Source organism: Haliotis cracherodii, unplaced genomic scaffold, assembly GCF_022045235.1.
Source record: "Haliotis cracherodii isolate W230 unplaced genomic scaffold, xgHalCrac1.p SCAF_4, whole genome shotgun sequence".
In the NCBI taxonomy this organism is placed as follows: domain Eukaryota; kingdom Metazoa; phylum Mollusca; class Gastropoda; order Lepetellida; family Haliotidae; genus Haliotis; species Haliotis cracherodii.
Window position 1 is genome coordinate 11,447,654 of NW_027266297.1, and position 24,165 is coordinate 11,471,818.

At 40.5% G+C, this 24,165-nt stretch overlaps 1 protein-coding gene across 1 annotated transcript; it reads left to right on the plus strand.

Moving 5' to 3' along the window:
* Positions 1–33: 33 nt before the first annotated feature.
* Positions 34–21,768, plus strand: LOC139480016 (THO complex subunit 1-like). Its single transcript, XM_071262989.1, has 19 exons — positions 34–102; positions 1,316–1,383; positions 1,912–1,972; positions 3,982–4,048; positions 5,444–5,562; positions 6,121–6,169; positions 7,147–7,319; positions 8,290–8,354; positions 8,681–8,795; positions 9,262–9,393; positions 9,572–9,672; positions 10,236–10,353; positions 10,997–11,097; positions 13,429–13,560; positions 14,731–14,814; positions 16,067–16,214; positions 17,456–17,576; positions 18,198–18,385; positions 20,626–21,768. Exons 1-19 carry the CDS (start codon positions 34–36, stop codon positions 20,725–20,727), a joined length of 2,013 nt encoding a protein of 670 aa, XP_071119090.1. The 3' UTR covers positions 20,728–21,768.
* Positions 21,769–24,165: the final 2,397 nt, after the last annotated feature.

Consider the following 24,165-nt stretch of genomic DNA (forward strand, 5'->3'; position numbering starts at 1 on the left):
AGGGTGAGGTGCTTGTGAAATACGTCACACTTTATGTGTAGAAAAACAAATATGGCAGCCTCCATGCAGTTCGACTTTTCAGCCTCAAGAAAAAAGTTTACAGTATGTTTCTTGAATTTTGGGTTGTGTTTCTTTATCAGCCGTTTATTAGAAAATTGATTAAAGGAACTCATATGTGTATATATAACATTTATGTAACTACCGTTCAAATGTATCACTAAAAAAACGAATCTCTAACTGTGTTTCTGTTTTCGTGCATGAAGCTTCTGGTTCAGAGAATGCAAATTACAAAATGTATCAACTAGCGTCCGACTCTAGGCTATACTTCCGTCTCTAGGCTATACTTCCGTGGCATCCATTACATTTACGCACATATTCATGTCATCATTAATTCATGTCACGTATACATAGTAAAGGACATGACTGTCCACATAAGTCCAATTCTGTTTTATTAATGGTGACATTTGTCTTTGACACACACAACATGCTCAAACAAATGAAAAGGTACCGTAATAACAGAACTATGCGCTTAGAATATTGACAAGGAGGAGCATTTCTTTAAACCATACAGACGTACACAAGGTAGTTTGTTGTCAATTCTACCTCTAGCAGTAGAGAACAAATTCTGTTATAATCTCCATGAAACTAAATTTTTTGTTACCTCGCAAATATGTATGGTCGGATCATAGGTTTTTGGACATCACGTTTTCGGACGACCATGTTTACTGCGATTACTCGTGCTGTAACAAGAGGTGTGTTGTCATAGACTTTGTAAATACTCCGAGTGAGTGAGTGAGTTGGGTTTAACGCTGCTTTTAACAGTATTCCAGTCATATCCCGGTGTGTCAGCATAATGTGGGAAGAAAGCCCGAAGTGATGCATGTTTCAGATGTTTTCCACTTCGGTGAAACCCATGCGCACAGGTATGGTGCTGACCAACATAGAAACATAAGGGCAAACCGGGATTCGAACCCACAATCATTGGTTTCTGGTGTGCCCAAGGGACGCAACTCTGCTCGGCGAATTGCGGCGACTTAGAAGACTGTTATCTAACTATCCCTAAACAAGTATTTGTAGTGAACATAATGAAGTGACTTGTCAATGCTTAATCTGAAAGGCAGCTTGTCTGCTTTTGACTATTTTATAATTTAGTGTCACCTCAGCATGTTCAGAAATATTTCAACCATATTTGCATGACGCACATGACATGGCGACTCCTTTTTTGAAACATTGAACATGCTGAAGTTATACATCATGTTCATCATTGTTCATGATACACATGTACCACTGTTGCATCAGTTGTCTTGTCTTTCAGGAGTTTCTCCATCATTCAAGTGAGGAGGTCCAAACCACACTTGAGGGAATTGACAAATATTCTGGCAGGTGGGTAGACAGTGATTGCCATTTAATGATTTTTGTGTCAAAGTGGGATTCAAACGAATTAGTCTCCAGTTCTTTGTCGTTCTTGTGACATTCATATTCTAATACCAGCACTGTTATCTGTATTAACATGGTATATGTCATGATATTTTCATTTATCGTATATTGGGAAGCACATGGTTAGTGTTATCCATGCATTAAACCAATCTGACAAACTTTGTATCATGCTACTATAAATATGCAAATGATGTCACCTTGCGGGAAATATTTTTATAAGCTCTTTACATCGATGTGGTGTTTGCTTCCTCGAAAACTATTGTATAATGTCCCCTTCGATAGCACTGAACATGGAAATAGTCCTTTTTTAGCTCACCTGACTGATTTTCAACATGGCTGCCATGGCATCCTGTGTCCTTACAGTTTGCAACTTGTGCATTTAAATCTAGGGACCTCTTTGTTTGTTAACAGTTTGATTATGACATGGACTCCTTGACTTTCATGCATAGTTTTGAACACTGACTGATGTTACAGTGAGACAGAAAAGAAGTTGGCACTGGATCAGTCCCTAAGAGATGCACTTAAAGAAGCTTTGGTAAGTAGACCGATATTGCTCAGTTCCACAAAGCAATCTTCTCCCAATGATGATCGTTAGTCCAATGTTCATGGCATGGTCTAGGGGAGATAACTCTGGACAGCTTATGTTTTAAAATGTACTCTTCAGTGAGGGAGTAGAAGGATCGAGTTCCAATATGTCTGCCTGCATGTATGCCATGTGCTATGTGTGAATTAAAACCCTTGTCCTACATTTCCTGATTCATTATACAACATAGTCATGGCTCTAAAATAGCTAATCTTCCTGAGGCAAGATCATTAACTGACTATAAAAGTCAAGTTTCCACCCTAGCCAAACTAGTCTGGAATTCGGGAGTTACATTTTGGCTGGACTAACGAGTCTCTGCATACTCCAATCAAAATTATGGAACGAACTAGGCATCTGGCGCATAAACAACATGGATTTCAACATGCAGGATTTGCAAAGCATTTGTACCGCCAACTGGGCATCAACAGATATGTTGCAAATCTTTTTATGTTTTTAATCAAGGTGCTCAAGATTTGATGCACCTTACGAAGTAAGACTGGTTTCATTACAATATATAATTTTGATTATCTATCAGATCGTCTTGACTGGGTGCTGCCATTTTGTTTGGAGCAAATACAAGTGATATGAGAGGTGGAATCTGATGGGTTAATAGGAGGGACATAACTCGTAATATCCACTGGTGGGGCTACTATCGAGCATAATTTGGCAAGGGTGGACTTTTTAATCAGTTAACGCCATTGTATCAGGAAGATGAAGACAGCTATGTGGAACAAGACCAGGATTGAAAAGGGAACTGCTTCATTTGAGGTCTCGAGATGGCCTCTGTTCTGGCTATTGCTCCTTTTGTGTGCATTTGATTGAATGTTATAGAGGTTTTAGATTTTGATTTTTTGATGGACCCCCTCGGACATCACACATGTTCCACTATTTGGACATCATAGTGTGCCAAACACCAGAGGCAAGTGTAAGCTTCAGGATCAAACTTTGAATTTCACCTGGGGTATTAGTGTTACAACTGACTGAGAATGATGGATGTCACTTTGTTGTGAATAGAGGTGAAACAATACAGTAGGGTCACAGGGCTCGATTTAGCTGTATAAAACATGCATCAGTGCATCTTATTATTGAAAAATGCAATGTGATGTTTATGTCCACATTCACTAAATGCATGTGATAACAATTTAATTATTTTTCTGACTAACCCTTACTTTTCCACATAACATCGATCTTTGGACACATTCAATACCTCTAAGCCTTATTTACCATATTGCATCATCAATCCCAGTGTTATGTGTAATTCATGACACCCAACACAGTCCGAGAACTGAGATTTGACTAGTTTATGCATCCATGTTTCAACTTTGATCAGTTTATGGGAACAAGGTGCAACCAGATTTTGTCTGGTGCAACTAGGTTTTCACACCCACAGGCACCCAGTGCAAGTTAAATCAACTTCCTTAAATGGAGCCCTGGGTTGTGATACGTATCCCGATACTATGGCTGTGATACAATTTGTGTCCTGATACAGTATTTGTATTTCATAAGTTGATTTTCTTTCCATTGCAGTTGAATGACACACTTAATAAATCAAGACAGGCGAGATAAACACTTCCAAACTCTTTAAAGTTTTCATTACAAATGTGTTGACATTTACTGTTCAATAACTAACTGATAATAACGTCTTATTTGTTATCATTCATGTGTTTTTATGTAATGTAATGAATTGTATGTATCATGATTCAGGGTTTGTAGGTCAATGTATTCTATCGTGGGCTTTGTATCAAGATACCAAACTGAATCTCCATGTTGTGACACCACCAGTGAAGAGTTTAAACTGACAATATCAATTCAGGCAGGAAATAAAATTCAAACTTCTTGTGACTTGTAAGTTAGGAACTAAATACTAAGAGTCTAGTCTGAACTGCTACGTTGCATATTTTACTAATATATGTCAGAATGTGTAGCAGTTTGATGGCTAAGTGTTAAAGTTTCTACTTCAGGTTTTCCAAAAGGGCTATGATGTTTTCAAGGCTTTGATACACTTTTCTGTAGAAGCTGCATCTAAAGGTGAGTTCATGATGAAAGGTAACCATGGTAACAGACATGACATATCCTAAGGCATCTGTAGGTTACCATGGTAACAGACATGATGCTGCATACGGGATCCGATATATTGGAAGGCATCTCCAGGTCACCATGGTAACAGACATGATGTTGCATACAGCATATGTATGTAGGCATCTACAGGTCACCATGGTAACAGACATGATGTTGCATACAGCATATGTATGTAGGCATCTATAGGTCACCATGGTAACAGACATGATGTTGCATACAGCATATGTATGTAGGCATCTATAGGTCACCATGGTAACAGACATGATGTTGCATACAGCATATGTATGTAGGCATCTATAGGTCACCATGGTAACAGACATGATGTTGCATACAGCATATGTATGTAGGCATCTATAGGTCACCACGGTAACAGACATGATGTTACATACAGGATATATCTGAAGACGTCTATATTTCACATAAGTAGTAGATAGCTGACTCAATGACAAAGTAATTCATCACTTATTGTAAATACATGCCATTGTTTTTAGTGTTTTTATTCCAAAGTAAATGTTATGTTGATAAGGTGGTAATCTGGATAGCTGTGTGAATTATTTGTAAATTTGTTACGTAGATAGGATTGTCAGTGTTAGGAAATGACACTTGCTGAACAGGAATAGAATTCTCACAGGAAACCATTGGATATTCATAGTAAATAGAATTTACCAAGGTGAATCAAAGTATGAAATGATAAAATGTGCACATTTACATAACGATAAACATGATAAAGACTGGTGACACATTTATAGAATGACCAATAAACTACAAGAAATTATGGATTATCTCCCCTGAGTCATAGTGGAAGATGCTGTAATTAATGGTTCCATATTATTTCATGAGCTACAGATAATCCATAATTCTTAGGAGGTTATGTTATTACTCAGAGTTCTTTTTCTGTGAAAATGTGGAAAAAATATTTGGTTTCCTGATGACAAGTGGAGCCATCAGCTCCGTCAACCCAGAGAGGATTCCGGGTTAGAAAAGGTCCCCAGCAACCTATGTTTGTTAGACACATCCAAGGGGATTGCGTGGTCATACTTGATTATTTACAGGCTGTCATCATATAGCTGAAATATTACCAAGTGTTGCGTTAAAGAAACAAGGGGCGCTCAGGTAGCCTAGTGGTTAATGCGTTCGCTCGTCACCCCGAAGACCTGGGTTCGATGCCCGACATGGGTACAATGTGTGAAGCCCATGACTGGTGTCCCCCGCCGTGATATTGCTGGAATATTGCTAAAAGCGGCGTAAAACCATACTCACTCACTCATTTAAAGAAACAAACAATGAAACACTTCGTTGGAACTAAGTGACTATTTGTATGACTGTGTTGAATATTTCTGACAGAGATGTGCTCTGCTTCCACACCATTCCTGATGTTGTCAGACATCTTTGACATGATGACCTTGGACAAGTGTGAGGAGGTGTTTAACATCGTGGAGGAGAAAGTGACAACATGGAAATCTGTGAGTGCCGGCTTGTTGAAGGCATCATATAATGTTATCTATAACTTGTTTAATTAGCATTTAAGTTCTTTAGAATCAATCAAGACAGGTTGACATGGATTTTAACGTCTTTATTCTTTCAATGTGACGTTTTGGTACACATGCCAGTGTCTTGCCAGTGCCCTTATCAAGCATTTGCCAGTGTCTTTATCAAGCATTTGCCAGTGTCTTTATCAGGCATTTGCCAGTGCCATTATCAAGCATTTGCCAGTGTCTTTATCAAGCATTTGCCAGTGTCCTTATCAAGCATTTGCCAGTGCCCTTATCAAGCATTTGCCAGATGCTTTATCAAGCATTTGCCAGTGTCTTTATCAAGCATTTGCCTGTGTCTTTATCAAGCATTTGCCAGTGTCTTTATCAAGCATTTGCCAGTGCCCTTATCAAGCATTTGCAAGTGTCTTTATCAAGCATTTGCCAGTGTCTTTATCAAGCATTTGCCTGTGTCTTTATCAGTCATGTGTATACTTGTCTTTGTCAACTCAATGTTTCAATTTCACCCAAATTTGCTTTCTTTTTCAGAGCATGTTCTATGATGCTGGAAAAAACTATCTGCTACGAATGTGCAATGGTATGGTGTGTTTTATTCAGCTAAATGTGCTGTACGCAATATCTCTTTCCTGCAGACGTCAAATACATATTGTTGCATAATCTTCCTTGTAAATATTTTATTGACAAATGAAATAACAGACTAACACCAATTGCTAAGTCTTTAAATGTCAGTAGAAGTTGGTAGGCCTGACAGAGGTTCTATATGCATGTCACAAGCCCATGCTAGTCACATGGTATTAACAATAACATTTATTACTGTAATCATGAAGGAAAGAGGTAGGATACAATCTCATTAAAATCAGATCTTAGTTCTCGCTTCTCCTAAACAAAGATCTGAGGACATCCCTTTACGGGTCCTGTCAGAACGACCTTTCGCGAACTTTGAGCGACCAGTGGAACAAGAAGTTGACAATAGCCAATCAGAAGGCAGCTTAATCGACTTTTACAGCACGCGTTTCAAACTGGCAACTACACTTTGAAACATATTTTGACATACACTTGATTAAAAAATTAAAAACTGAACAAACGAACATCTGGAATGGCTAATCATGCTAATAGATGGTCTAGATTGTATGGATAGAGACATAAAGCCCATAACTGTTGTTCGGAATACCCTCTGTGTGTTTTTTTAGAGGTAACACAATCAAAAATCACATTCCAACTGTCACTTTCATGATCTGATAAGCGATGCTCATTCTGACATGACCCGCAATGGGATGTCCCCAGATCTTTGTTTAGTGGTAGCGAGAACTAAGATCTGATTTTAATGAGATTGAGGTAGGATAAGGACCCATTTGGCTCATTAGAAATGCTAAAGTTCAAAGTGACATATCTGAGACATGTATTTTTCTTACTTTCACTTGTGGAAGTTTTGGACTTCTGACATGGTCTAGTACATGAGAACGTCCGAAATGAGTGAAAGAGGCTGATCAAATTCAAGAGAAAGTCTCAATATGAGCATGTCCATGACCCAAGATGAATTTGTTATCATTGTAGACTTAATTCGTCGTCTCAGCAAGTCCCAGAACACTGTGTTCTGTGGCCGGATTCAGCTGTTTCTGTCCCGACTCTTCCCACTGTCAGAGAAGTCGGCTCTCAACCTAATGAGTCAGTTCAACCTGGACAACGTCACTGTGTACAATGTCAAGTCAGATCAACGCAAAATAAAGGTATACCATTATATTGTCTGTTTCTCATTACCATCTTGTAGATATGTGTCTTGTATTCTTTGGAAACTTTGGTGACATCTACGAAATTAAAATCAAAACATGAACCTCCTGTCTAGTAAAGGGTGGGGTCGTCACAAAGTGGTTAAAGTGTTTGCTTGTTTTACCAAAGGCCCAGGTTTGATTCTCCAGGTGGTAATATGTGATGCCAATGTCATCTTGCAGTAATATTTCTAAAGGTGACATTGTTAATTTGTTTGATTGTTGTTTAATGCCACACTCAGCAATATTCCAGCTGTATGACGGCAGTCTGTAAATAATCGAGTCTAAGCAGTTTAATGTATTCACCATGACTGCTGTTCCTGTCCTGGACATTTTCACAACACAGTGTTTTGATTGTAATTATAAGATCATCTAGCAAAATTACCTAGGACAAAGAGGACCCCTCGTGGTCTATTGGTAGAGCATCTGCCTGGAGAGAGGAAGGTCAAGGGTTCAATCCCCAGTCTCGTCATATGAAAAGACGTTAACATATGGTACTTGTTGTTACCCTGCCTGCTGCTCAGCATTAAGGGGCTAAAGCTATTACTGGTCGGCTCGGAGTCAGTATACTGTCTGAGTGGGATATCCATGTTAAACTGCGGCTTGGTATCTCAGTGGGCTAGCACTATAAAATCGTCATCAGTCTGGACTAGTACAAGCAGCCACACACACACGTGCATGCACATGAATAAGTGCAATAATCTTGAACGCGAAGTTAAACCCCATTTCACCTCACCTCACCAAGAACAAAGACGCCATCATACATGGTTGGTGACTGTCAGACTTAACAATAAACTCCAATATGTCCAGCTTAAAAACTGAGAAAGGCATGCTAGCATAATTCGCATTATTGTCCTGGTTGCATTAATTCATGCTATGCAGTAGTGTACTGATCCCTTTGGGCTTGTGCTGAACATCTGCTTCCTTTCAGCTGAAGGATGACAGCAAGGATGAAAGTATGGATGTTGAGGAAGGAGAAATGGATGACTTTTCAAGGTAAGCTATAAAACCTTCATATACAAATTTATAGAATAGCATCAATAAATTCTCTTAATGTAACTTGTTTTAGGAGATTAATATTCTCCAGAATTGTCTGCCAATGGACAAGTGCAGTGTGTTCCAGCCCCAGTGACATCCTGATCTGTGGTATACCCTAGTTCCCTGTAGTTATCTCCCTGTACTGTATGTTCCAGCCCCAGTGACATCCTGATCTGTGGTATACCCTAGTTCCCTGTAGTTATCTCCCTGTACTGTGTGTTCCAGCCCCAGTGACATCCTGATCTGCTGTCCCCATCGTAATGTTGCTATTCTTTTCAATCCAGCTCCAGTGGTGTTCCCATAGACTACAACCTTTATAGGAGATTCTGGTCACTGCAGGAATATTTCCGGAAACCGGCCCAGTGCTACGAGAAAGTGGCATGGAAACAGTTTGTCGTGGTAATTCTTTGCTCTATATTCCAGTTCGATTTAAAATAACATGCTTGGAGAATTCATAGATAATCATGGTACAATGACATATTGACGTTTAACTGCTTTCATCAAACTTCCAAATTTTTTTTCATATGCAAAAACTGCAATAGGTAATTGTTCTTAACATCAGCTAAAATCAAAGTTTTCAAGGTTCAGTGACCAAATCAACCAGGTCACACATGGTTGCCTCTCAGTCCTCACTTTTGTTGCTATTTGTACCACAATCACTTTGCTCAGGGACCTACTCTACCAAGGAATTCCCAGGGGTGAGAGAAAGAAGGTTCCAACATCAACATGGCTCAGCATCCATTGTGACGTAGAGGATGAGCAGTACCTTGGAGCCATCATCCAGTGATAGAACATGGACCAATATTATCAAGTTTTTATTGATATTGATGCTGTTCTGTTCTGACTTTGCCTTTTGTTTTTAAAGAATGCAGACGAGGTGCTAGCAGCTTTTGACAGTCTCAAGCTGGACGATCTCAAGTCCCAGAGGAAGAACCCAAATGCTAGGAAGCAGCCAGACACACAGACTTTTTTTGCAAAGTACCTCACCAGTGAAAAGGTACAGTCATTCTGATGTCAATCTCTGCTGCTTCATCAGCTTTACTATTGTCCAAGATGGATTCCAGAGTCGACCAATGCCGGAAGTTATAAAATTAATATTTTCTGAATTGTTGCCAACGAACATGTCAGGCCTGTAGACTTGGACTGTTTACAACGTGCCACATTGTGTGTTTCAGCTGTTGGATCTGCAGCTGAGTGACAGCAATTTCCGGCGCTATGTGCTGGTCCAGTTCCTCATCCTCTTCCAGTACCTCAACCTGCAGGTCAAGTTCAAGAAGTGAGCTACACATACACCACTCACCATATATTCAGTTCAGTGTTTATAGCAATGTCTAACATAAGCACCACACAGAACAGCACTACATTGCCTTTGATGGCACAGCATATCGTATAAATATCAGTAGTTATGTAGTGTAACTCTATTGATAGTATCCAAAGGCACAGGAAAATGAAAAAATAATGATTGTTACCTTTTTGATTTATTTGTATCCTGGATGTACATTTATTAACAGACATGTGAGTATCCAATCAGAATGTGTTCATGAGTTTATATTGGACAAAACTAAACCATGCTGAATTCACTTAACTTTCTGCCGACTAATGTTGAATAATGCAAGGACATCTAATTTAGGTGAAGGAAGGGGTAACCATTACACTTATCACAATACTGTTGGAGCAGTAACATTGCCCCTGATAGTCGCCCCTAACAGCACAGCACAGCACAGCACTTAGAAGTTTCATTTTCACTGGAATCTTGAACAATTCATATTTTTGTAATTACTGCAAAACCTAATAATTTGTATAAGCGATAATGTTAGTTTCTCTTTTACTGCTACTTAGTGCTACCCAAGTCTTGAATGATGATCAGAGCAACTGGTTAAAGAATGCCCAGGAGAAAGTGTATCAGCTGATCAGAGAGACACCGCCTGAGGGGGAGAAGTTTGCTGCCACAGTTGAGGTAGGAAGGGTGGAGGGGTGGGTAGGGCTAATGTATCAGCTGATCAGAGACACACCGCCTGAGGGGGAGAAGTTTGCTGCCACAGTTGAGGTAGGAAGGGTGGAGGGGTGGGTGGGGCTAATGTATCAGCTGATCAGAGAGACACTGCCTGAGGGGGAGAAGTTTGCTGCCACAGTTGATTCCCTACATTACAGCACATTCTCCATGTTACAGCACATTCTCCATGTTATAGCACATGTTACAGCACATTCTCCATGTTACAGCACATTCTCCATGTTACAGCACATTCTCCATGTTACAGCACATTCTGCATGTTACAGCGCATTCTCCATGTTACAGCACATTCTCCATGTTACAGCACATTCTCCATGTTACAGCACATTCTCCATGTTACAGCACATTCTGCATGTTACAGCACATTCTCCATGTTACAGCACATTCTCCATGTTACAGCACATTCTGCATGTTACAGCGCATTCTCCATGTTACAGCACATTCTCCATGTTACAGCACATTCTCCATGTTACAGCGCATTCTCCATGTTACAGCACATTCTCCATGTTACAGCGCATTCTCCATGTTACAGCGCATTCTCCATGTTACAGCACATTCTCCATGTTACAGCACATTCTCCATGTTACAGCACATTCTGCAGAGGGAGGAGAACTGGAACAACTGGAAGAACGAGGGCTGCCCCAGCTATGAGAGGGAGACACCAAAGGATGCGCCCAAAATGAAAGTCAGGTAGGTTATGTTGAACTATGCCTCCTTGGGATCCAGCAATGCCATGTGTTAGAGTGACAGATTCAGGTTATTTATTAATGCCATGTGTTAGAGTGACAGATTCAGGTTATTTATCAATGCCATGTGTTGGAGTGACAGATTCAGGTTATTTATTAATGCCATATGTTACTATTGTTAGAGTGACAGATTCAGGTTATTTATCAATGCCACGTGTTAGAGTGACAGATTCAGGCTATTTATCAATGCCATGTGTTACTATTGTTAGAGTGACAGATTCAGGCTATTTATCAATGCCATGTGTTAGAGTGACAGATTCAGGTTATTTATCAATGCCACGTGTTAGAGTGACAGATTCAGGCTATTTATTAATGCCATGTGTTACTATTGTTAGGGTGACAGATTCAGGCTATTTATCAATGCCATGTGTTAGAGTGACAGATTCAGGTTATTTATCAATGCCATGTGTTGGAGTGACAGATTCAGGTTATTTATCAATGCCATGTGTTGGAGTGACAGATTCAGGTTATTTATTAATGCCATGTGTTAGAGTGACAGATTCAGGTTATTTATCAATGCCATGTGTTGGAGTGACAGATTCAGGTTATTTATCAATGCCATGTGTTAGAGTGACAGATTCAGGTTATTTATTAATGCCATGTGTTAGAGTGACAGATTCAGGCTATTTATCAATGCCATGTGTTGGAGTGACAGATTCAGGTTATTTATTAATGCCATGTGTTGGAGTGACAGATTCAGGTTATTTATCAATGCCATGTGTTAGAGTGACAGATTCAGGTTATTTATTAATGCCATGTGTTGGAGTGACAGATTCAGGTTATTTATTAATGCCATGTGTTGGAGTGACAGATTCAGGTTATTTATCAATGCCATGTGTTAAGAGTGACAGATTCGGGTTATTTATCAATGCCATGTGTTGGAGTGACAGATTCAGGTTATTTATTAATGCCATATGTTACTATTGTTAGAGTGACAGATTCAGGTTATTTATCAATGCCATGTGTTGGAGTGACAGATTCAGGTTATTTATCAATGCCATGTGTTGGAGTGACAGATTCAGGTTATTTATCAATGCCATGTGTTGGAGTGACAGATTCAGGTTATTTATTAATGCCATATGTTACTATTGTTAGAGTGACAGATTCAGGTTATTTATCAATGCCATGTGTTGGAGTGACAGATTCAGGTTATTTATTAATGCCATATGTTACTATTGTTAGAGTGACAGATTCAGGTTATTTATCAATGCCATGTGTTGGAGTGACAGATTCAGGTTATTTATCAATGCCATGTGTTGGAGTGACAGATTCAGGTTATTTATCAATGCCATATGTTACTATTGTTAGAGTGACAGATTCAGGTTATTTATCAGTGCCATGTGTTGGAGTGACAGATTCAGGTTATTTATTAATGCCATATGTTACTATTGTTAGAGTGACAGATTCAGGTTATTTATCAATGCCATGTGTTAGAGTGACAGATTCAGGTTATTTATCAATGCCATATGTTACTATTGTTAGAGTGACAGATTCAGGCTATTTATCAATGCCATGTGTTGGAGTGACAGATTCAGGTTATTTATCAATGCCATGTGTTGGAGTGACAGATTCAGGTTATTTATTAATGCCATGTGTTGGAGTGACAGATTCAGGCTATTTATCAATGCCATGTGTTGGAGTGACAGATTCAGGTTATTTATCAATGCCATGTGTTGGAGTGACAGATTCAGGTTATTTATCAATGCCATGTGTTAGAGTGACAGATTCAGGTTATTTATTAATGCCATGTGTTTGTGTGACAGATTCAGGTTATTTATCAATGCCATATGTTACTATTGTTAGAGTGACAGATTCAGGCTTTTTATCAATGCCATGTGTTGGAGTGACAGATTCAGGTTATTTATCAATGCCATGTGTTGGAGTGACAGATTCAGGTTATTTATTAATGCCATGTGTTGGAGTGACAGATTCAGGTTATTTATCAATGCCATGTGTTGGAGTGACAGATTCAGCTTATTTATTAATGCCATATGTTACTATTGTTAGAGTGACAGATTCAGGTTATTTATCAATGCCATGTGTTAGAGTGACAGATTCAGGTTATTTATCAATGCCATGTGTTGGAGTGACAGATTCAGGTTATTTATTAATGCCATATGTTACTATTGTTAGAGTGACAGATTCAGGTTATTTATCAATGCCATGTGTTAGAGTGACAGATTCAGGTTATTTATCAATGCCATGTGTTAGAGTGACAGATTCAGGTTATTTATCTATGCCATGTTCACATAGTTTTTCCTTCTTGACTATGCAGAGCAAAGCGCCGACGTATTGGAGATGATCTGAAAGCTAGTGGAGGGAAGATTATCAAGATGGGCAGTGGAGAGCTGACTCGACTATGGAACATCAACCCTGATAACATGGATGCTTGCAAGAATGAAAAGAGGTAAAGTCTTGACTCATATCCATCATCATATTGTAGAGTTGCCATGTCATATTATACTTTATCACATTACTGGGATACACTTATGTCATATCCTTCATCATATTGTTGTGTTGCCATGTCATATTATACTTTATCACATTACTGGGATACAGTTATGTCATAACCTTCATCATATTGTAACCCGTGAAGAGCCAGGTTAGAATAGGCATTAATTACAAACAAACAAAACAAACAAATCATTATATTGTATTGTTTTCACATCATTTTGTTCTTTAGCACATTACCGTGGATACAGTTTTGTCCTATCCTATGTCATTTACAGTTATGTCCTATCCTATATCATTTACAGTTATGTCCTATCCTATATCATTTACAGTTATGTCCTATCCTATATCATTTACAGTTATGTCCTATCCTATATCATTTACAGTTATGTCCTATCCTATATCATTTACAGTTATGTCCTATCCTATATCATTTACAGTTATGTCCTATCCTATATCATTTACAGTTATGTCATGCACTTCATCAAGTTCATCATTTATACTTTATTGTCTGAAGTGGGGGCACGGGTGGCCGAGTCGTCTAAGGCACCGCAATTCGCTGTGCAGAGTTGCGTCCCTTGGGCACACCAGAAACCTATGATTGTGGGTTTGAATCCCGGTTCGCCCTGATTATGTTTCTAGGTTTGTCAGCACCAAACCCATGCTCGTGGGTTTCACCAGGTGGTAAACATCGGAGACCTGCATCTTTTCGGGCTTTCCTCCCACATTAAGCTGACACCCTGTGATATAACTGGAATAATGTTAAAAGCGGCGTTAAACCTAACTCACTCACTCACTCACTCACTCACTCACTCACTCACTCACTCACTCACTCTCGTCTCAAGCACATTAAGCAGTTATCATGTCATAGTATCCTTTAACAGACTACAGATCTGTAATTTTTATTGATGAAACGACACTCTCCATGTACTACCTTGCATCAGGTAAGGCAGAAATGCGGCTGCTGCTGTCATAGCAGCAAACACTGTAGAGGTGTATAATATGCTAAAGTGATGCTACCTTTTGACCATAATCTGTGATTCACAATTGGCAGGTAATCATGGTAATGTGTTGTGAAATTTGTGTGATTGTTTGTATCATTTGGTTTCATGTTCTGTATTTTCAGAGACTTTCTACCTCAGCTTGATGACTTCTTTGGAGAAGCCATTGAGCAGGATGACCCTGAGGCTATGATCGAAGACAACTACAAGTTAGTGCTGCCCTTATGATCTGTACTTGATCCCCCCAGTAACACCCCAGTAACACCCTCAGGCTCATACATCTGTTGTCTTGAAGTAACCCTGTGGGGAGTCTAGGCTAGAATATGTGCCTAGCAACCTATGCTAAAGCTGCGACGTAATGGATATGGAGAGCAGGTTCAGTGACTTGGTTGATTGCATGTCATCTCAGGTTTGTTTGGTCCAGGCACAATTAACTACGGGCCACCATCATATCACTTGAATATTGCTGAGTGCGGTTTTAAACAAACAAAAGAAACAAAGCATCGTTCAAGAATAAGCTGTCCTACAGTTGCAAACAACACTGACAGTGAGTAAAATATACAATCAAGTTGTGCCTCATTTTGTTTCCATATTGTGGAAGGTGGCCACATGATTGACCACCTATGATAACCTGGGCCCTGTTCCACATGATTGACCACCTATGATAACCTGGGCCCTGTTCCACATGATTGACCACCTATGATAACCTGGGCCCTGTTCCACATGATTGACCACCTATGGTAACCTGGGCCCTGTTCCACATGATTGACCACCTATGATAACCTGAGCCCTGTTCCACATGATTGACCACCTATGATAACCTGGGCCCTGTTCCACATGATTGACCACCTATGATAACCTGGGCCCTGTTCCACATGATTGACCACCTATGATAACCTGGGCCCTGTTCCACATGATTGACCACCTATGATAACCTGAGCCCTGTTCCACATGATTGACCACCTATGATAACCTGAGTCCTGTTCCACATGATTGACCACCTATGATAACCTGGGACCTGTTCCACATGATTGACCACCTATGATAACCTGGGCCCTGTTCCACATGATTGACCACATATGATAACCTGGGCCCTGTTCCACATGATTGACCACCTATGATAACCTGGGCCCTGTTCCACATGATTGACCACCTATGATAACCTGGGCCCTGTTCCACATGATTGACCACATATGATAACCTGGGCCTGTTCCACATGATTGACCACATATGATAACCTGGGCCTGTTCCACATGATTGACCACATATGATAACCTGGGCCCTGTTCCACAAAGCAATCTTAACCCTACGATTGTCGTTGAAGTATGGAAGTTATTCTCAGCTTATTGCTATGATCGCTTTGTGGAACGGGGCCTTGGAACATTTACTGATGCTGCTATTTGAAAGATTTGTTAAGCTGTCATAAACAATTGTTGATTTTTGTGTCATGCTCGTTTTCAGACTCATTTACGAGCAAAGTTTCCAGTGGAAGGCCTTGCGTCTCCTTGCCCGCCGATGTCCCCATTTCTTCACTCACAACAACACTCCAGCAATACCTATTCCTAAATACCTGGAACTGATGGTCAAGAAACTAGCCACAGAAATGCCAGTAAGTTCCTATTGCTGCAAAAGAACCTGGTAGTGTAAGGTGCTGCAATTTGCTGAGTTGCATCTCTCAGACGTGCCACACACCTGGGATCTTAGGTTTGGACATCCGATTTGCCCTGATTATGTTTCTAGGTTTGTCAGCAACATACCCATGCCTGAAACTGTTATACCTCTAATGCCTGAATCACTTCCGTCATTCTTCCCACATCAAGCTGACATGACGTGATATGATGGGAATATTGTTCAAAGCAGGCCTTTCCCCATGAGGATTCTGGGTATAGATCGGTCCCCAGCAACCCATGCTGGTCGGATGAGCTACCTGGATTGGGTGGTCAGGCTCTGTGACTTGGTTGATGCTGCGTCATCGTATCCCGGCGTGTTGATCATGGCGCACAACATCCACTGGATTGTCTGTTCACAGTTGATTGTTTACATGCCATCGTCATTTAGTGCTGACTGCGGCGTTAAACGACCAACATACACAAAGCAGTGCTTAACCAAACTCACTCACCTACCTGTGCCTTACCTCAGCACCCCAGGGCTCCATGCCATTGTTATTGTTTTAACATGGACAATAGTTAAACACGATTGTCTTGTTCAAAATAATGACATAACCAATCCAACCAAAGCTATTATTTTAAAGGCAGCCTTATACTTAACACTGTTACAAAATAAGTAAAAAAATACCACAGCTTTACACACCTTCCCTACTGCATGCTTCATCATAGACTTACAAGAGTCAAACATGATTGCCTTAGTCTAGTGTGTGTGTGCAGGGCCCCTCACCCCAGGGTATTGTACTCTCACAGTGTGTACAGTGTTTCTAGCACAGTTATAGCATCTTAGTGGAAGATGTAAAACCCAGTCAGTAATGTTCTATCATTGGGATAGCCCAGCGGTAAAACATTGAATCGACCTGTAAAGTTCTGGTGTAGAATAGGTCTTCAGCAACCCATGCTTGCCGTAAAAGGCGACTGTGCTTGTCGTAAGAGGCGACTAACAGGATCGGGTGACTTGGTTGATGCATGTCAATGACTCCAATGGCATGGATTGATGCTCATTATATCAATCACTGTATAGTCTGGTCCAGACTTGATTATTTACTGACCACCGTCATGTAGCTGGAATATTGCTGAGTGCAGGGTTAAACAACAAATAAAAATATTAAAATAAAACATTGAATCATAATGACTAAACGCTTGGTGGATGGTGCAACAGACCAATATGTGTTATTTGTGTCAGTCTCAGTCCAGTGAAGACACAAACGGAGATCAGCAGGAGATGAAGACCGAGATCGGGGAGGAGGAAGAGGCCATTAAAGAGACACAAGATGAAGAGGACCTCAAACAGGGCAATGAACCAGGTATAAAATAGAAGTATTCATTTGTTGTGAGAAATCCAGATTTCCAGGTTTTAGATTCCATATGATCAAAACATCAAAGCCTGCGAGAGTTTTCATTATCCTGTCTACCAGGAACAGAAACGTTTTTCAGTTACTGTTAATCGGGAAAGTTTTGCAAGCAGGAAAGAAAATATGAAAATGAGGGTAGTGCTCATTTCTGGAGCAGAACTCCAAAACCGTTGAATCTTTCTAGATGAATCTTTCTTTACAGATTAGTCTAGTGGTGAACTGATGCCTTTTGATGATTTGGGAATTTGAAAATTACTGAACAGCATTATTTGTTTCTTCACTGTACTTAAGGTATCCAGTGAACAAAAAGTGGGGTAAAAGTAGCCAAACTCCATTTCCAAATTTTACCAGACTGGGGAAATATGTCATCTCCTGATGACTTTTCTTGTTCTTACTGTGCCAAAATTTAGCATAGGTTTAAAAACTAAGGAAAACATTGTTTTTTAAGAAGACTCCAAGCACAATTCTGGGCCATTCCACAAAACGATTGGAGCTACGACTGCCGTAAGTCTATGTTAAGGTATGGGAGTTAGATCACCTTAGTGATGGATATGTTGATTGTTACGTTGTCAGACAAGGACGAGCCTGCTGAGGAGCAGCTGACAAGGGCACAGCTGGAGATGGTGGCAGGGAAGCTGGCCGACGACTGGAAGAAGCTAGGGACGGAGCTCAACTTCCCGGAAGATGATATGGGCTACTTCGAGGAATCGTGTGACAAGGTCGCTAAACTGTCTGGACTCAAGATGCTGACTGTGTGGATGGTGAGTGTGTGTCACTGTCACTGTTTTGGGGGCACCGGTGGCCCAGTCAGCGGTATGGCTGGAATATTGCTGACTGACATTATGGCACCGTTCACTTATGGCTGATAGGAGGGTACAGGTGGCCCAGTCAGCGGTATGGCTGGAATATTGCTGACTGTGCCATTACGGCACCGTTCACTCATGGCTGATAGGGGGGCACCGGTGGCCCAGTCAGCGGTATGGCTGGAATATTGCTGACTGTGCCATTACGGCACCGTTCACTCATGGCTGATAGGGGGGCACCGGTGGCCCAGTCAGCGGTATGGCTGGAATATTGCTGACTGTGCCATTACGGCACCGTTCACTCATGGCTGATAGGGGGGCACCGGTGGCCCAGTCAGCGGTATGGCTGGAATATTGCTGACTGTGCCATTACGGCACCGTTCACTCATGGCTGATAGGGGGGCACCGGTGGCCCAGTCAGCGGTATGGCTGGAATATTGCTGACTGTGCCATTACTGCACCATTCACTCATGGCTGATAGGGGGGCATGGGTGGCCCAGTCAGCAGTATGGCTGGAATATTGCTGACTGACATTATGGCACCATTCACACATGGCTGATAGGGGGGCACCGTAATTCACTGTGCAGAGTTGCATCCTTTGGGTGGCCAGAAACTTATGATCATTGGTTCTAATCCAGGTTCATCCGATTATGTTTCTAGGTTTATCAGCACCATGAGCACAATACCTGTGATCCTGGATTTCACCAAAGTAGTTAGCGTCTGAGACATGCCTCACTTCAAACTTTCCTACAACTTTTAAGTAAACACGCTATGATGTAACTGTAACACTGTTCAAAGCAGCGTTAAGACTAACTCACTCCCTCATCACTGTTTTGTTTTGGAAATACATTCTTTTTGTTCAAAACATAATTTGAATGTGCTTTTATTTGAGTTTTTTTTAAAACCTCACCGAATTCCTGAAGTAAAATTGTGTTCCTTAAGGTAGCAGTTCATAAGTTTGAGATTGGATAAAGTCATTTTCATTGAAGGTATAACATGAGATGCATGAAAAGCAGCCCCCTTACTTGATAATCATCGTGAACTAGCATTTGCTTGACAAAAGATTCTCTTTGTCAACATATCCGTAGTTGTTTAGGGGTGGGCATGTAAAACAGAAAAGGGCAACTTGTGGAAGACAATACATTTATACTGATATGTTTTATCTTTTAGTAAGATTAAACGTGTAACTTCCACTCATTTCATTGCATGTGATAATGAGCATAGCTCAGGGGTTTACCTTGACCTACAAAACTAGGGGTCCAGTTGACCCCCAATAATTAATTCCATTGGTCCCTATAAAGTAATGATATCGTGTAGGGTATAGTCTGTTTGCTGCAAAATCATACCTATGAAATGCAAAATAGATATAAATCCGAAAGCAACAATTTGTCTTAAATGCCATGAAAGGTATTTATTGGTCCATACCAACTCGTCACCATAATTCCAGACATTGTCTTGAAGTAGAGGAAAAGTTTTTGAACAAACTCTCATGTAATTGTTGGTGTTTCAATGCCTGTTGTTACAAGGGGGTCTGCGCATTAAACGTAACAGCTGAAGGGCATTGCACAGGGATATTTCAAAACTTTTATTCTCAAATATTTTCATTGTTACTGTGAAATGAAATAATAAGTTGCTTCTCTTTTACAATATGAAGCTTTAATTCCGGTCTCTACTTTGTCAATACACTCCCTCCCACTTGCAATAATCATAAACAAGAAATACCAAGGTTTTCAAATGATCTGTGAATGTCAACATGTACAGTAATATTGAGCTGGTTCTGTTTATTTTATTATTTGCGTTTGAAATTGCCCAAATAGCAATACCAAGAACATCACTAACATTGCTTTGATAATATTTTACAGATTCTCATTTTATATTCTGTTTACTACAGAACTACCATTACAGACTTTTCTTTTGACATGATATTAATACTGAAAAAACAGTAGTAAGTTGGCCTAACATGCAAATGTTCAGTTTACAGTGCAGAGCCCCTTGCAGACCCCCTTGTAACAACAGGCTTTAAAACACCAACAATTACATGAGAGTTTGTAAAACAACTTTTTCATTTGCTTCTCCTGTAGAAGCCCGAGGTAGGCATCTCCACATGTGTACAGCGTGTTAAACCCATTTCTGATGTCCCTCGCCACTGAATACTCACAAGTGAACTTGATGCTTCATACAATATTTCTGTTTGTCAGGAAAGTGAGCCGGAGAGGGCAACCATTGGTGCACTACAGATAGCCCTGAAGGAGATCGGCCATGTTGATATTGCCACAGAAGTGTTCGGGGCCCTGACATAGTGGCACCAAGTCTGTGATGGGTGTCCACTCACATTGCCAGGATTCATTGTATTGACATTGATGACCTTATGTGTACTAGTGATGGATCCAAATGAACTTTTAGTCCAATCTCATTAAAATCAGATCTTAGTTCTTGCTAATAACATCCCACTTTTCATCCAACCAATCAGAGCGTCGCTTACCAGATCATGGAATGTGTTTTCTAATCATGCAACCACGATATATTAAACACGGGGTATTCCGAACGACAGTTACAGGTTTTAAGATTATATCCATACAATCTAGGCCATCTATAAGCCATTCCAGAATGTTCTTCTTATCAGTTTTAATATTTTTAATCGAGAATACGTTAAAATATGTTTCGAAGCGTAGTCACCAGTTTGTAACTAGTGTCGTAAAGCTCGAGAAAGCTGCTATCTGATTGGCCCATGTCGATTTCTTGTCAGTCATTTCATTGGTCGGTCAAAATTCACGAAAGGTCATTCTGACGTGACCCGTAATGGGATGTCCTCAGATCTTTGTTTAGCTGTAGTGAAAACTAAGATCTGATTTTTATGAGATTGACATTATCCATCTTGGTAATTGCATTACATGCTGCTAACCCTGGACCAACTTCACGAAGTGATCTTAACGCTCAGGCTTTTGGAACTCCAATAGTTCAAAAGAGACTTACAATAGCCTTAGCACTGCATTGCATTGTGCAAGTGGATTCTGGGCCCTGTTCCACAAACAGATTGCAGCAATAAGACATCGTAACTCCCATACTTTAACATTGACTTAAGATAGTCGTACAGCCTCAAACATTTTGTGGAATGTCCTAGAGCATATCACCTGTCACAGCAAAATATGTGTGGTCCATAGATTGGCTGATAAACCAGTTGGTCTTTCTGCTCTGTAAGGTGGTGGTACCCAGGCCTGTCATGTCATCTCTCTGCTTGAGTTAGGCTGGTGAAGCCCCAGGAGGTGGCAGCATTCAGCAGCGTGTAAAGAACAATGTCACTTCATCAGCATCATCCACCATCACCAAAATCACTCTTGTATCTGGTGTCATCAATAAATGTATTTTTATGTCATTGTTGTCTTATTTGCCTGGTTATTTTAACATGGAGTAACATGTAGGTTTGTGGATTTTATGGATGTCGAAAATGATAAAAGCTATCTACTGATCCGCTATCAAACTTTCATCCCTCATATCATGTCTCACTCTCGTATATCCATCTATCCACCCCTCAGTCAATCACACACCCTCGTGTCCCACCCCTTACTCCCTAATTCACTCCCTCCCTCATCATCATCTGTCCCACAATCGCACCTTCAGGATTAGCCATCAGTCACTCTCCCTCTTGTTCCCTTACCCCCTCCCTCACTCCCTCACTCATAATCATCTGTCCCACCTTCAGGTTCAGCCATCAGTCACTCTCCCTCTTGTCCCCTTACCCCCTCCCTCACTCATAATCACCTGTCCCACCTTCAGGTTCAGCCATCAGTTACTCTCCCTCTTGTCCCCTTACCCCCTCCCTCACTCCCTCACTCATAATCATCTGTCCCACCTTCAGGTTCAGCCATCAATCACTCTCTCTCTTGTCCCCTTACCCCCTCACTCACTCCCTCCCTCATAATCATCTGTCCCACCTTCAGGTTCAGCCATCAGTCACTCTCCCTCTTGTCCCCTTACCCCCTCCCTCACTCATAATCATCTGTCCCACCTTCAGGTTCAGCCATCAATCACTCTCCCTCTTGATCCCTTACCCCCTTACCCCCTCCCTCACTCATAATCACCTGTCCCACCTTCAGGTCCAGCCATCAGTCACTCTCCCTCTTGTCCCCTTACCCCCTCACTCACTCCCTCCCTCATAATCATCTGTCCCACCTTCAGGTTCAGCCATCAGTCACTCTCCCTCTTGTCCCCTTACCCCCTCCCTCACTCCCTCACTCATAATCATCTGTCCCACCTTCAGGTTTAGCCATCAGTCACTCTCCCTCTTGTCCCCTTACCCCCTCACTCACTCCCTCCCTCATAATCATCTGTCCCACAGTCACACCTTCAGGTTCAGCCATCAGTCACTCTCCCTCTTGTCCCTTTTCCCTCACTCTAACCCTCCATCCCTCATTATCATCACACTCCTTCCCTCCCTACTACCATGACTCCCTCAGGTTCAGCCATCGATCCGTCTCCCTCATCTCCATCTGTCAATATTCTGTCTTTGTCATTATAACATTAAAGATGACACCCCCTAAAACGTCTTATGACATAAGTCCATTTGAAACTGGCAGCTTCTGTGTGCTTAAAACTGCTTTTTAAAATGTAAGCACACTCAAGTTTCACATAAGAGATGTTATATTTTCAGACTAGATGTAAACTAGCCTAATGTTCATTCAAGCTTCTTCCAAAATTACACATTTTACACCTACTACTAAATATGTCACAGTTTTATAAATATAAATAAATCCCCAAAATCTCTACAATCTAGTGGGGGCGTTGGGTCAGTGTAGTGGTTTAAGCCTTTGCTTGCCATGCCAAAGACTAGGGTTTGATTCCCCATAGGGGTACAATTATTTTCGAAGCCCATTTCTGGTGTCCACTGCTGTGATGTTGCTGGAATATTGCTAAAAGCAGCGTAAAACAATACTCACTCACTTACTCTACAACTAAGTAAATTAGCCTGTGCAAGAGCGTCAAGATGTGAACCTGCCTAGATATTTACACAGGAACATATTATTAATATTAAATATATCACCATAAATAAAACATTCTAAACCAGAGTAGAACAATTTTATTGATTAACCATGATTTAGTTCCTTAACTACATTCAAGCTACGTCCAGTGAAATTATTGATGTACACATATTACAATTATGATAAAGACGTATTTGTTATTTCTGTATGGTTAACAAACTAAACCTGCAACAAAAGGCAAAAAAAAATTGTGTTTCTCATCACTTTGTAAAGTAACCTATTCGTTAATATGATATTTGCAGTAACAGCATTTACAAGTGTTTATTGTAACGTTCTTTTACAATATAAAGTGAATAGAAAAACAACCGTACTAATTTCACGATTGTCAGTGTCGGAATGTCTAAGAAAGAAGACACGTTTTATGTAACCAAACCTGTCCCTGTAAAACTACTAGAAGCCCGATAAACAGATATTCTCACACATAGAAGTTATCATGCTTGTATGTTTTAAGATGGTAAATATCCTGTATAAGAATAAATATTGTAGCGAGTGTTGGCGACGAGGACGACGCCATGTTTGTAAAATATGCAAGTAGTACCAACCTGACCTTTTTATTTGAATTTTTATCCGTAAATGACCCCAACTCATACCGTTTTTATACGTTAGCTTTATCCTGCCGAGAAACCCATCTATATTATCAAATATGCTTTTCAACATATACTCATCAGATATGATTCAAACCCCTATTTTAATTCTTGGAGT

Excerpts from the sequence above, each read along its gene's own strand:
- LOC139480016 (XM_071262989.1), top strand. The coding sequence starts at position 34 with ATGTGTAGAAAAACAAATATGGCAGCCTCCATGCAGTTCGACTTTTCA. Across the intron at positions 1,973-3,981 it reads ATGCACTTAAAGAAGCTTTG|GTTTTCCAAAAGGGCTATGA; the intron begins GTAAGTAGACCG and ends TTTCTACTTCAG. Across the intron at positions 14,815-16,066 it reads ATGATCGAAGACAACTACAA|ACTCATTTACGAGCAAAGTT; the intron begins GTTAGTGCTGCC and ends GCTCGTTTTCAG.